This window comes from Apteryx mantelli, chromosome 21 (genome assembly GCF_036417845.1).
Source record: "Apteryx mantelli isolate bAptMan1 chromosome 21, bAptMan1.hap1, whole genome shotgun sequence".
NCBI classification, from domain to species: Eukaryota; Metazoa; Chordata; class Aves; order Apterygiformes; family Apterygidae; genus Apteryx; species Apteryx mantelli.
In genome coordinates, this window is record NC_089998.1 from 4,867,721 (window position 1) to 4,880,846 (window position 13,126).

The window sequence follows — 13,126 nt, forward strand, 5'->3', positions numbered from 1 at the left end:
AAACGGGGTCCAAAGGAGCCGTTTGGTTAGTCCAGTCCCACATCAGTGACCTATTGCAAGGACCCAGTGTCTTTCTTGTTCTCCGTTTTCTTCCCGCTGTCTCGCCTCCTCCCCTCTGCCCCCTGCAATGCTACGGTTCGGCTCACGCGATAGCGCCCGTCTCCCGGCGCCCGGCGCGGTCCGGGCGAGCAGCAGCGCTCCGACCTGCGGACGGACTCGCAGCGACGAACGGGCGGCTGCAAACGCACTACGCGCCCCGGCGCCGCGCTCTCCTTCAGGTTTCATTTTTAAAGACGCGAAGAGAAGAAAAAGCCGCCGTTTCGGATGCATCGGCTTATAAATACCGGCTGTGGCCCATCTGGGTATTTTACTTTTGACCTCGGGGGGGCTTTTAATTCCAGGGAAACCTTTTGAAATACCCGTCAGTCTTTGCAAATGAGTATCTTGGGCACACCGGGGGGGGTTTGCTTGGGGCGGGGGGGTCTGGGCTTGGTTTCTTACGTGTCGCACACGCCGGGTTTGCTCCTTACCGGGCTGCGTTTCGGGGAGCAGCGCGGGCGCAGCCGCGGCTGCGGCTCTACTTTGTACACTTCTTACTCCGGTTTGGTTAAATGCGTTTAGACTTTGCATTCTTTGCATTTCTTGTGACCGTACTTATCTTTCCGTCCTGCCTTCCTTCCTTTTTCCTTTTTTTTTTTTTTCCTTCCCCCCCTTCCAGTGTAGCTTGGAAACTAAGCAAACGATTGACTGTTTCACTAACTGTCACACGCTGAACTGCTGTACAGGACTTCTGGAATCACTGAGAAAAAAAAAAAAAAAAAAAAGAAAAAAAATAAACTAAACTACGATGATGTGGGTTTTGAGGCTGACCTTTTTGTACGCGCATCTTGAAATACAAGGCACCCTTCTTCGCAAAAGCTACGCCTAGGTGCAGGGCTTTCTCCTGACAGCCAGTGCCTCGCTAAGCCGTGCCTAGAGAGACACGTGGCGGCAGCCGCCACCCGTGGGAGCACGGAAAGCCTCTTATACCACCATAAATATGACAACTTTATTAAAATATACATATGAGTACAAATTAATGATTATACGGATAAAGTTCACTGTCTGTAAACAAATATATTAAAAAAGAGCACGTCTTTTTTTGTGATATAAAGTGCAGTTATGTTTCCATATTATTATATACACTATGTCAGCATTATGGGTTGGTTTTTTTTTTTTTGTAAGGACTATGGAACTAACATTTGATTATAAGATAAAATTCTCTGAAAAAGTATACACCTACATATTACAAAAAAGGGCTTGGGCTTGAGTTCACTTAGCAGATGAAAATCAGCTTCCCACCACATTAAGTGCAGCTAAAGATAGAACGCAAAGTCTCAGGGATAAATCAGAAAATGGGTACTAGGCTCCTGGGCAGAGGAAAACAAACTGGTGCTTTCGTTTCGCAGGGCTAGCGCCTCGGCATCAGCCATCTGAAAACCTGCACAGGTAAAAGCGCCCGAAGGATAGGACCTCGCGAAACAAGTGGCTGTTTGCAATTAGGACGAATCAAATATACACGATCCTATGTACAGCTCTGATAACGGGGGGCTACCGGCGTACAGTCGCGACAGCGCTGGCACGGCAGCTTCGAAGGCGAGTAACGCTGGCGCCGCTTCGCGGCACGGAAGAGAGAGAGGAACGAGGATAGTCGTTTTGCAATGGTGGAAAACAAAAAGGAGGCAATCCTTAGCGCGCGGCGGCGGCGGCGGCGGCCCTAGGAGTGGGGCGCGCGGCAGGAGCGGCAGCAGGCTTTGCTGTAGTACCAGTGGCTGCACAGGTTCACCTTGATGGCCAGAGCGCAGTTGGTTCCCGCCTGGTCCTGGCAGCTGTCATCTAGGGAAGAGAGGGGGAGAGAAGGCAAAAGATATGAGAAGAAAAATAAAAAAAAAAATCGCAAGCTCTTTCATGCATTTCTTCCCTTCCTTGCTTTTTTTTCTTTTTTGCCATGCATGGTTTTTTTAGCCCCGGCGAGGCTGCCCTGCGCCACGCCACAGCGGTGACGTCCCCAGGGCGTGCAGGGGACCAAGGCTGCGTCCCGGCTGCGGGGACGATGCCCGCAGGCAGAGGCAGCGCGGGAATACCTCCCCACACTGCTGCATCTCAAGCAACATTTTGCTTAAAAACCATAGGATTTAAGGATTTTTTTTTCACCCCAAACCCATGGGATGCACAAAACCAGCCTGCCCCGAAGGCGGCACCTTGCAAGCATCCCCGCGCGGCGGCTCCCGGAGCCCCCGAGGAGCGAGGCGGCCGGCGCCGGGCGCCCAGGTCACGGAGCAGGGCCGGGAGCAGGCGGCCCCGCGTTCGACTCCTGCTTCCCTGCTTTTCTCCCACATCTCCCTTATTCCCCAATCCTATTAAAGAATTAGGACTGCGTGTTTGCTAAAGATCATAGGGGCTTTGAGCCAGCAGCCGAGTCAGATAATGAGATAGTTACAAATCCCGCAGGACGCGCGGAGACCAAAGTCATTAAAATAACGGCGCAGAAGAAACTTCCCCGCCGCGAGCTGGATCTCGCGCAGCAGCGCGCTACCCGAGCCCGCGTCCGTAGCCCGCTTTTATCCGAAGGTCAGAGCGTGCTGCTTCCGAAGCCTCCCCTCGATTTAACGCGGCCGCCTCCAGCAATATCCCCCGCGCAGGGGCTCGGACGCGGAGGGGGAGCTGCCCCCGTTGCATCCCCCCGGGATGAGGATACGGAGTCGGCGGACGGGCAGCGCCGCCGGGGGCTCCTCACCGGGCGGCTCGGTGGGGCAGGGCTGCAGGTCGCAGGTCTGCTTGCCGACCGGCTTCACCAGCGGGTCGCAGCCCCGCACGATGTCCTTGCCCTGGTAGCACTTGACGTCCCGCATGCGCACGCCGATGCCGCAGGTCTTGGTGCACTGGGGAGCAGAGAGAGGCGGCGTGAGGCCAGCGCCCGCCGTCGCTCCCCGAGGGCTGGATGAAAAGCCCGGCTCGCCGGAGGCTGCAGCCGCTCTTCCCCGTCCCCGCTCCCGGCTTTTTGCCGGATCCTGGCGGCCAGTGACGCCAGGCGTCTGCAGCCACTCGTGAGCAGCGATTCCCGGGCAGGGGCCCATGCGCTGGGGCCGCGGCAGTGCTGCCTGCAGCTGCTGCCCTCTCCCCATCCCACGCCGGGGGGACCCTGCCAGCACCCCGGACCCGGGGGCCGGCGCCTCTGCGCCACGTGCTTTGGGCTCGCCGAGCCGCCTGCCGCCCTTCGGACGCCTCGTTGCGCTGGAATCACGGCAGGTTTCTTCTGCGACAGCCCGGCCCTCCGGCTGCCTCCGAAGCCCGCGGTCCCCCCCACCCCGGCGTCCCGGGTCGGCTGCCTCCCGCCGCAGCACGGCCCCGGGGACAAGGTGACAACCCGCCTGCAGAGCGGCTGCCACCCGGACGGGTCGCGACCCAAATCCCGGCCAGCTCCCGTGCGCACCCGGAGAGTTGCAAAGCTAAATCCGAGCCGCGTTCCTGCAAGCGATTGCAGAGAAAAAGAGCTGGGGGAGGAAAAGGAAGGAAAGGAGGAAAAGCCGCAGGCAGCCCCAAACACCTCCACTGCGTCTTGGCCGTGTCTCCCCCCTTGCAGCCCCGCTCGGAGCAGAGCCGGGAGGGGGCTCGGGGACGCCGCTTCGCCCGCCGCCTACCTCCGACCAGGGCGTCGTGTACCACTTGAAGCAGGGCCGCTCGAAGCACGTGCTCTCCTCCACGGGCTTCTTGCCGGCGTCGCAGTCGGCGGCGCCGCGCGTCTTGATCTTGCCGTTGACGATCTCCAGGCACAGCACTATCCTCTTCTTCACGCCCCGGCCGCACGTGGTGTTGCACTGCGGGGACACCCCCCCCAGCCCCAAAAAAAGGCGCGAGGCTTAGGCGAGAGCCCCAAGGAGCCGGCCGGGAGGGCAGCGCGGCCGAAGGGCAGGGTGACGGGCGCCGCGTGCCGCCGCGTGCCGCTTACCCGCTCCCAGTCCTGCGCCAGCCAGGCCGCGGGGCAGCTCTTGTCGCCGCAGGGGTGGATGGCCAGCGGCTTGCTCTCCAGGCTGCACTGCGACTCCGGCACCACGCGCCCATCGCTCGTCTTGCAGTACACGTGCCGGATCATCCTGCCCTGCCCGCAGCCGCCGCTGCACTGAAAGCCGAAGGCGGAGCGGGGCGGTGAGGGCGGCGCGGCACGGCACGGCACGGCACGGCGCGACCCTTCCCCGCGCGGCGCCTTGCGAAGCGCCCGGCACAACCGACGCGACGCAGACGGCTGCAGCGCGTCCCCGCTCCTCGCAGCAGCAAAGGCCGCGCGGGTGCTGTCGCGGGCAGGACCGGGCTGCCGGGCTCTTTGGCGGCCGCTCGTACGGAGACGCACTGTACTTCCCAGCACAGCTGTTGCCATGGAAACCGCTTATTTTTAGCCAACGCTAATGAATCAAAACGCAGGTAAAAATAGCTTGAGAAGTGGGGTCTCCATGGCAGAAACGTGCAGGGACGAGGGGAGAAGCGGGACGAGGGGAGAAGAGGGACGAGCGGTTCATTTTTGGAGCATGGAGCATGCGCACTGTCAAGTCAAGCAGGGAAGACGGAGCCGCGGGAAGACGAGGTAGCCGCTAGCTCAGCCGGGAGCCGATGGCTGGGGGAACGCGGCCACGTGGGCCGGGAGCCCCGTGCTCAGCCGGGGAGGCAGAAAAGCAGCCGAAAGCCCTGCGAACACCAAGGACACCAAAGCCAGCCCTGACACCGAGGGTGGGACTCCTCGGACCGCTCCCGGCACGGCCAGACGCCCCAGGTGACGGAGCGGGCGGATGGCTCAGTGCGAGCAGGAGGCTGCGGGAGCAGAGGAAGCGGCGCTCCGGGCTGGGATCGGCCGCCGCTGCGGCAAACCCGGCCCAGGCACGGCGAAGCCCCTTTGCTTTGATCGCGACCACCGAGAGCTGGTTTCCCATGCCGACCTGCCGGCCCTCGTGTGAACGCACAGGGGACCGCGAGCCCAAAGGGCAGGGCGTATCCGAACGGGAGGCCGCGGGACAGGGAGACGGACGGTGGCGCGGGGCCCGCTGGCGGCGGCGGCTCTGGCGAGCGGCAGCCGATAGCAGCAGGTGTGAGCGCGGGGAAGCATTGGGAATAAGCCCGGAATAAGCTGGAAGCGGCGCAGCCACGGGAAGAGGCTGGGAACGCAGACCGGTCCGGCGGCCCCGGGAGCCGCGCTTTCACGCAGGGCTCCCACGCTCTCGCCTTCCACGCGGCAGCACCGGAGCGCAAAGCCGATCGCTCCGCGGGGGCCGGCAGGCTGCCAAAGCGGAGCCGGCTGCCTCTGCTCCCCCAGCCCCGTGCGGCGGCGACAGCCGACATCGCCTCCCCACGCATCCTCCACCTCCCTCCTCGGCGCTGGCGGAGCCCCGGCCAGGCCGGCTGTGAGCTCCAGCTAACAAGCCATAACCCCCACGCGGTGGGAAAGGCGTCGGGTTAACGGCAAGCCCCGAGGCTGGAGCTCCAGCCCTTCCCAGGCACCAGCGCGGGAGGGCGGCCGGGGCGGCCGAGCTCCCCCCTTCCCTTCGCTTTCCCTGCTAATGCTGCAGACGCGGCTTCTCGGCGCTCGCAAACTTTACGGTCCTCCCACGCTCCCGCATCGCTTGGCCTCGCGGCGCGGGGAGGCGGCGAGCAAGGAGCAGAGCTAGCGGGAGCCCCAGGCTCGGCCACCACCTCCCGCCCGGGCAGGTCCCAGGGAGGAGGAGGAAAAACCAAAGAGGAAAATGCACGGCCGGATTCATCCCCGCGCCCCCGCCGAGGGCTCTCACCGGTCCCCAGTCCGAGACGGTCCATTGCCGGTCGCAGGGCGGCCCCGTGCAGTTCTTCTCGGCCAGCGGCCGGGTGCTGGCGTCGCACAGCTTCTCCTCCTCGGAGCAGCGGATGTCGCGGGTCACCACGCTCCTCTCTCCGCAGCGGGCTGAGCACTGGCGGCGCGGGGACACGGGTGGGCCGGGGTCAGGCGGCAGCGCGGGGCCGCCCCCCTCCCTCGCCCCGCGCACACGGGGAAGGCACCCGCGGCCCACGCAGCCGCCAGATCATCTGGTTTAAGGTGTGATGTAAATTGGGGGCTGCTTTTTTCTTTTTTTAAGCTTTTAACAAGAAACTCTCCAAAAACGCACAATGAAAACGCATTTATGACTCTGTCTGTAAAACAATCCGTAGCAAACCACCCCCCTCCCTCCAAACCCCAAACAGCCCTGAGCAGTTTCAGCAGACAAGTTCAAAGGTACAGGAGGGGCTAAATCCTGCCCCGGCGCTGAGCAAAGCTCTCCGCCGGGACGAGCCCAGCCGGAGCGCCCAGGTGCCCGGAGAGCAGCCTCCCATCCCGCCGGCACAGAGCTGCATCCTGCCGCACTGTGCATCACCCCGAAATCCCAGTCTGCTTCCAGGCGACCAAAATTTTGTACAAACTGCACAAGTGCCCCCAAAGGGCCCGATCGGAGCCCAAAGGCTTTGGCGGCAGTTTGGAGACGGGGGGCGAAATCCCTCCCGCTTCCCTCGCAGAAGCAGCTAGCTGCTTTCCCTGTCTTCGAGAATGCTTTCTCCAAACCACACAACCGAGATTTTTTTTCTACCGTGGATAAATTTGGCACTTGGCAGCCCGGTGACATTATTCAGAAGGGGGTTTGAGTTACTGCAGTCTTGCAGGCACACGTTTGCTCCACGCACAACGTAAAGCAGGGAAAAGTGTCAACAGCACAGCGCTCAGACGCACCGCGCTGATATGTTAATCCTCGGATCTCTGAAACGTGCTCTTTTTTTAATGCATCCATCGCAAGCCAACTTGGCACCCGGCTTCAGATGTGATCCAAATTAGATTAGCTTTGCTGCTGGCTAAGGCAGACCCGCTCCGGGATTGTCTCAAGCAATCTGTCCCTGACACATGCTGGAGCGCTATATGGAATTCTATAACATAAGCCGCCCCGGTTTGCTACGCCAGTCAAAATAGTGCGCTAGCATGTGCACGGGGAGCTTTTCTCCACCAAACCGGGAAAGTCAAAACATCCTAAAAAAAGAAAAAAAATAAATAACGGGAGAATGCACCAGCCTCTCCATCAGCAGCACGACGGAAAGCGCGGCGACAGCCCTGGCTTGCGGAGGAAAAGAGGACGTTTAAATTGCGAACAAGAAGCCTTTGGGGAGCTGCCAGGAGAGTCGGACGCTCCCGCGGGGTAAACGGGCCAGCTTCGGGACGCGACAGTGGTAAAACCCCTCTTCCAACCGGCTGAGCCGTTTCCTTAAGGCACAGAGCAACGCCGGCACCTTGCTTGCGCTCCCAGGGGTTAAAAGCCCGGGAGGGACCGACGGCAGCGGCCTCGTCCCCACGGAGGGGAACCAGGGGGTCACTCGAAGGAAAAAAAGCGTGCTGGCTCACGTTGGTCCCCGTGCAACGAGTGGGGCTGGTGCCTCAAAAGTTTCAGATCCAAAAGGGATGGGACGACCGCAGGCACGAGCTCGCCCCCGGCGCTGCCACCGGCCCTCGGGCCGCGCGGCGCCGCGGATTTACCTCCGACCACTCCGACATCTCCCACTGGGGCCCGCAGGCGGGGTTCTTGCAGACTTTGCGCTCGTCAGGCCTGGTAATGTCAGCGGATTCGCAGAGATCGCTGTAGACCGAGCTGTCAAAACCAGGAGAGATCATCTTCCAGCATCGGACAATCCGAAACTGGTAGCCTTCCCCGCAGGTGCGGGAACACTCGCTCCAGCTGCTCGTCTCCCACCTGCGAAAAAAGCAAGAGAGCCGTCGCTGCCGCGGGGGCGAAGAGCGAGGGGGCCAACGCGCTTTCGGCAACCCGCGGCACCTTAGCGCTCGCGGGGAGACTGCTGCAATAGGAATAAGGCGTCCTCAGGCTGCGAAGCTATCGGACGTTCCCCCCCCGCCCCCCGGGGCAGGACTAGGCTTTGCCGCGGCTTGACGCCACGTCGTTCCACCCCGCAGACCCGAGCCCACGCAGGCGGCGAGCTGCGTGGGGATACCTGCGCCGGCGGACGCTAAAATCAGGCTGCCGAGAGGAAAAACGAGCTGGTGCGGTGAGAAAAGGACCTGCAGCCCTGAAAGGACACGAAAGCAGAGCCTGCCGGCCCGTTCCCATCCCCTGCCACCATCACCCTGGCTGAGAAGAGGGTAGAAGCTCCTACATCCAGGGGAAGGACGTAAAAAGGGCTCTTATATTAGTCTAGGCTTTTATAGCACAGTACCACTGCAATAATCCTGACGTAAAGAATAAAAACCGAAATGAAACAGCAGTCACGGCTCCTGGACACAAGAGGCTGCCGCTTGGGGGGCCCTGGCTGCTCTCCAGGTGGGAAAGCCCCGGCCCCGCGGAGGAGCCCGCGCTGGGCACCACGGGCAGGAACGGGGCAACGTCACACGTTCAGAAGTGCCACCTCGATTCAGGAGAGAGAAGAAACCAAGATCTCTGCCTAGACCAGGCAGCTCTGGTGCAAGCAAAAATTAAAATTCTCTTGGCGCTTTCTGATGGAAAAGCGGTGCCAACCCAAGCAGCATCTGCCTAGACAAAAGCACACGCGCCGGGATGCCCCGCTCTGAGCTCCCGGCAGCTCCTTTCTTCACCCACCACTGCCTGCAATCGCTCCAGGGCTGGTACATCACCGACTGCCTCTTTCCTCCTTTACAGCAGTAAAGCCACGGAGCGAGAACAGCACAGCTACAGGGAGAGGCTGCTTTTCTAAAAGGCCTGTGGGATAACCTACGCATGAAAAGAGCCCTAATGCTTGCACTAACAGATTATTAAAGTTAATGCAAATACAGATTAAGGTCCCCACGGTATCTCCAGGGCAGGTGCGTTCCCAGCAGTAGCACCATCCACCTGCCCACAATTTTTAATGGCTGAATCGCAGCCCAGCCCGTGCGTCAGCCCCATGGTTCTGTTTCCCGGTCCTTCACTGCCCGCGTTCGCTGCGGAGCTGCAACCAAATGATCAGCCAGCACCAGCCACAGGGCTGGAGAAGCAACATCCCTTGGGGCCAAGTCACGGCATCTGCACCGGACCAGCTCCTTCAGAGCCCCTTGCTCATGCTCCCTTTTGCTTGAGGACCAAGAGAGCAGTCAGACAAAACCACAATATGTTTCATTTGGGGTATTAAGCCAGCGTGGTCCACAGCTTTGGTGGCCTCACAGGGGGACATTGCTGCTTTTTAGCCAAGCCAGTAACTCGCAGCATCCACCTCCTCCTGTGCAAAGTCAACGCTGCCCATGACCCCCAGCACTCATCACTCGCACGAGCGCTCCAGGTGCCCCACAGCAACCAGGACATCACGGGTTATCCCTCACGGGTTATCCCTCTCGTCTCAGCAGGCTGCGGGAAGCAAGGCAGGGAAGTGGCCAAGGGGGACAGTGTGAACAGACTTGGTCACATGCCGGCTCCAGAGAGGTTACCGCGGAGCAAGGCACGTGCTCTCCTCCCTGCCCTCCCCAGCACGTCTGGATGCCACTTGCAATTACCTGGGACGAAAACAAGCGTTCGCTGCGCGGCTGCAGGGCTACACCACATCCCTGACATCACTCGAGTCTCGGGTTCGCTTACAAACAGCACAAAGTATTTCAGGGTATGGATCACAGTTTTACTTCTCGCTTTGCCCTGCTAGCAGGCTGACACCCGGGAACGTCCCGGTCCTTTCCCCTTGGACAGACACCGGCCTGTCCTGCCCATAACTGCTGTCGCAAGCCTTGAATCGAGCACGTCCCTGCAGCCAGCATCAGCGACGTGCCCGAGTTGCACAGATCAGACCTGGAGTGAAATCCAGCGGTCTCCCCGATGGGAACGCCGGGCTCGGGGTCAGGGCACCAAATCAAGCTTTTCAGATAAAACCCTGCACCGGGAGGAAAACCTTCCCAAGCAGCTCCAACGGAGGCTCCCAGCTGCACCAGTCTCGCACGCTGCTCTGCTCTGCTCGCCGCCACGAGCAAACCTCAGCGACGTCCAGGACGCAGAAGCCGGCGGCCTGACCCTTCCACGCCGTTTGCAAGGCGAGTCCCGGCCGCGGCGCCCAGCCCGCGCGCGCCTCTGCAGAGCCGAGGAGCCCCAGATGCCACCAAGCCCAGATTTAAGGGAAGTTTTAACCCGGCAGCTTGAACCAAGCACTCGAGAGAACTGAGAAGAAAGCCCGGCTGCTCCACGGGCACATTGCGGAGCACCCCGGTCTCAGGGCGTTCTCCCCATCCCTGCTCCCCCCGCCAACAAATCCACGCCAACCCCCCGGTACTTCTCGGGCCGGGGCGCAGTGTACCTTGGCTGGCACTCTCTCCCCGCACAGAACTCATGGACCGGCTCGGGACGGGTCATGGCATCACAGTACGTATCGTCCACTTCGATCCCGTCATAGCGCACACACATAGCATACGTGGACATCACTCCTAGTGTCAAAGAGAGCACACACACACAACAAAGGACGCTTGGAGAGCTTGACATCCAAAAAAATCTCTTTGTTTTTGGTTTTTTTGGAGCTGCATTTTCCAAAACTTCCTTCCAGTGGAAGGCAGCAGGCCTGACTTGACAAGGGAGGACCGAGGCGGCGGTTCCTGGGCCACCAGCAGGGCTTGCCGCCAGCAACGGCACGCGAATAGCACGATTGCAACGGAAACGCTTGGGGCAACGAGTCTGCCGGGCCGTTCCCGCAGCCCGGCAGCCCAAAACGCACCCATGGCACGCTCGGCCCGGGAGCTGCTCTCGTACGGGACCTCCCCTCCTCCTCCTCCTCCTCCCGGCACCACGCGGAAAGCAAGCATCGCCGTACCGAGACCTTTCCCCCCGCAGAGCAAATTTTGCAAAGTCCGTTCTGGGACCTGGCCGGGGACCAGGAGGCTGCTCTGGCTACAGGTAACAAGAATTTCAGCTCTCAGAAACATATGGTTTGCATGAAGCTTAAAAAAAAAAAAGAAAGAAAAAAAAAGATCTACAGCTCTTGACATTGTATCACTTCTCTGCAATATGTCAGTAAGAAAGGGTAACGAGACCGGAGAAATTTAAGTAAAATATCAGCCTGCTAGCTGCAGGCTGGGGCACAGCAGCCTGTCCCAGTCGAGGGGAAAATTTGTTCAGAACTCAAAAACTCAAAACTGTCCTCGAGCATGTGGGCTAGAGGATCCCGGGGACAACGACGGCTTGCAAAGCGCCTGCAGGACAAGACCAAAAGCTCTGGCACGCTCAAAAATAAAACCTGTGCATTTGTTCTTTTAAAAAGCATCCCGTAGAGACTGCAATCTCCGGTTCCCCTTTTTTCCTTCTTCCTAACTCCAGAAGCAACGAAGTATCTGGTTTATTCCAGGGAAGGGGCTGCTTGGGAAACGGTGCAGGCAAACGCACTGCCTCAGTGCCTATTTCATTACAGGTGATGGATTTCTCAGGAGCCAGAAAACGTCATCGATTTTCCTCCCCCTAACCATCAGGCAGCGGAGGAGGACAGAGATCAGGTGGTTTGAAACCTTTTGGAGTGGCAAAAAGGGGGAAAATTTACACCAAAAGAACAGAGGCCAGGTTTGGCATCCCTGACGTCTACGCTGCTGTGCCAGATCTGCACCGCTGTGGCTGAGATCAGACTCTGGGGTGGGGGAAAAAGTGGGAGAAACAAAACAAAAATCCAAAAAAAAAAAAGAAAAAAAATCAAATGCTACTTTATTTCCTGCCGGAGCTGAACAGTCTTCAAAACTTCACACCGTCAGAAAGCAGCCGAGCTTCCAAAACCATGGAAATGGTCAAAAAAGGGGGGAAGAAAAAAGAACCCCCCCGCCGGGCTGCAGCGATTTCGGTCACCTCGTGCCCCAGCCCAGCGCGGCTCCCAGCGCCCTAAGGGGACCGCGTTTCGCAGGATGCTCGCCGGGGGCGGCGAGCGAGCGAGCGAGGGAGCCCGGGGCGCCGCCGGCGCAGGATCGCCGCCCCGTCCTCTCCGCTCCTTCCCAGCGCTAGCAGACGGAAAAGCGACTCACGCACCAGGCGATCGCAGCGGCTGCGCAGAGGCCGAGTTTGCTACCTGTAGTGCATGTAGAGCTGCAGGGTTCGTGGGAGGAAAGCTTCCACCTGTACATGTCAGCAGCACTCACACCTTGGCCCTTTCTTAACAACTTCAATCTGTTTCTAGCAATAAGCAAAAAAAAAAAAAACACAAAACAGCGTTTATCAGGAGAGCGGCGACACGTCCCGTCAGACACACACACGGCTGCGATCAGGTTGCGGTTTGGTGGTTGGGTTTGGGTTTGGGGGGGGAAAACAGTCGCTTCGTTTGTCGGTGGGGTTCGGTTTTTCTGATTTGGGGTTTGTTTGGCTTTTTTATTCATTTATTTATTGTTTCGGTTTGTTTAACAACATACCTGTCCTGAGCCCCAAGTAGAATCCCCAGCCCGGTTAGAGGCAGAGCTTCCACTGTCTAGAAATAGAGAGAATGGGATAAAAATACCCACAAGTAGAAACAGTTCAGAATTTAACAAAGTTTGCATTTTCTGCTCAAATACACCTGGCCCTCGGCGTACAGCGCCTAAAGGTGCAGTATCTCCTCCCCTGGGCCGCCGGGTCCGAGCCGGCACGCCGGCTCGCGCTGCTCGGAGGCGGCAGAGCACGGACTCGCTCCAGCCTCTCCGGCTGCTCAGACCTCACCGGCTCGCTCTTTCCTAAAGCCTCGGCAGGGCGCAGGAGGGGGTCAGCCCGCTTCTCCAAGCGCACTTTGCTCTTAAACACAAGGGCATGCCCTTCGCCTACCTGGTGCTCTGGGTGGCTTTCGCCGCTCTCGCTAGGTTCTTTGATTTTTGGTAGATAATTTGCATCCCTTACGAAACACTGCATTCGCACACGTAATGCCCTTGGGAAAGGGGCAACAGATTCATCCTGACACGTGAACAAGCATCCGTAAAACCAAGGGTAACAGCTTCGCCCAGGTCAGCGCGTAGGGACGTACGGCAACGTTATAACGCGTCAGGGATACTGCACCTTTACAACAGGAGGCTCCAATTCTAGTCTCGTACCTTTGTTCAAACCCTTGAAGCGTCTATACTGATTTAAATAGTGCATAAGGTTGTATCCTGACATCCAGTTGTCTCTGGCCTGGCAAGATAGGCAGCTTGTATGAT

At 59.3% G+C, this 13,126-nt stretch overlaps 1 protein-coding gene across 3 annotated transcripts in view; it reads right to left on the minus strand.

Moving 5' to 3' along the window:
• Window positions 1-463: 463 nt before the first annotated feature.
• The window catches only part of ADAMTSL2 (ADAMTS like 2), a 30,272-nt gene continuing 17,609 nt past the window's right edge, over window positions 464-13,126 (minus strand). Inside the window, exons 12-19 of one of the 3 annotated variants that reach the window (XM_067309304.1) lie at window positions 12,037-12,140; window positions 10,297-10,423; window positions 7,553-7,766; window positions 5,814-5,969; window positions 3,989-4,159; window positions 3,681-3,857; window positions 2,777-2,921; window positions 467-1,875 (exon numbers count right to left, since the gene is read on the minus strand). In XM_067309304.1, the coding sequence (XP_067165405.1) occupies window positions 1,757-1,875; window positions 2,777-2,921; window positions 3,681-3,857; window positions 3,989-4,159; window positions 5,814-5,969; window positions 7,553-7,766; window positions 10,297-10,423; window positions 12,037-12,140 (1,213 nt within the window). In that variant the 3' untranslated portion in view covers window positions 467-1,756. Of the gene's footprint in view, window positions 1,876-2,776; window positions 2,922-3,680; window positions 3,858-3,988; window positions 4,160-5,813; window positions 5,970-7,552; window positions 7,767-10,296; window positions 10,424-12,036; window positions 12,141-13,126 lie in introns of all 3 variants that reach the window. The other 2 variants (XM_067309302.1, XM_067309303.1) reach the window with 2 other exon arrangements.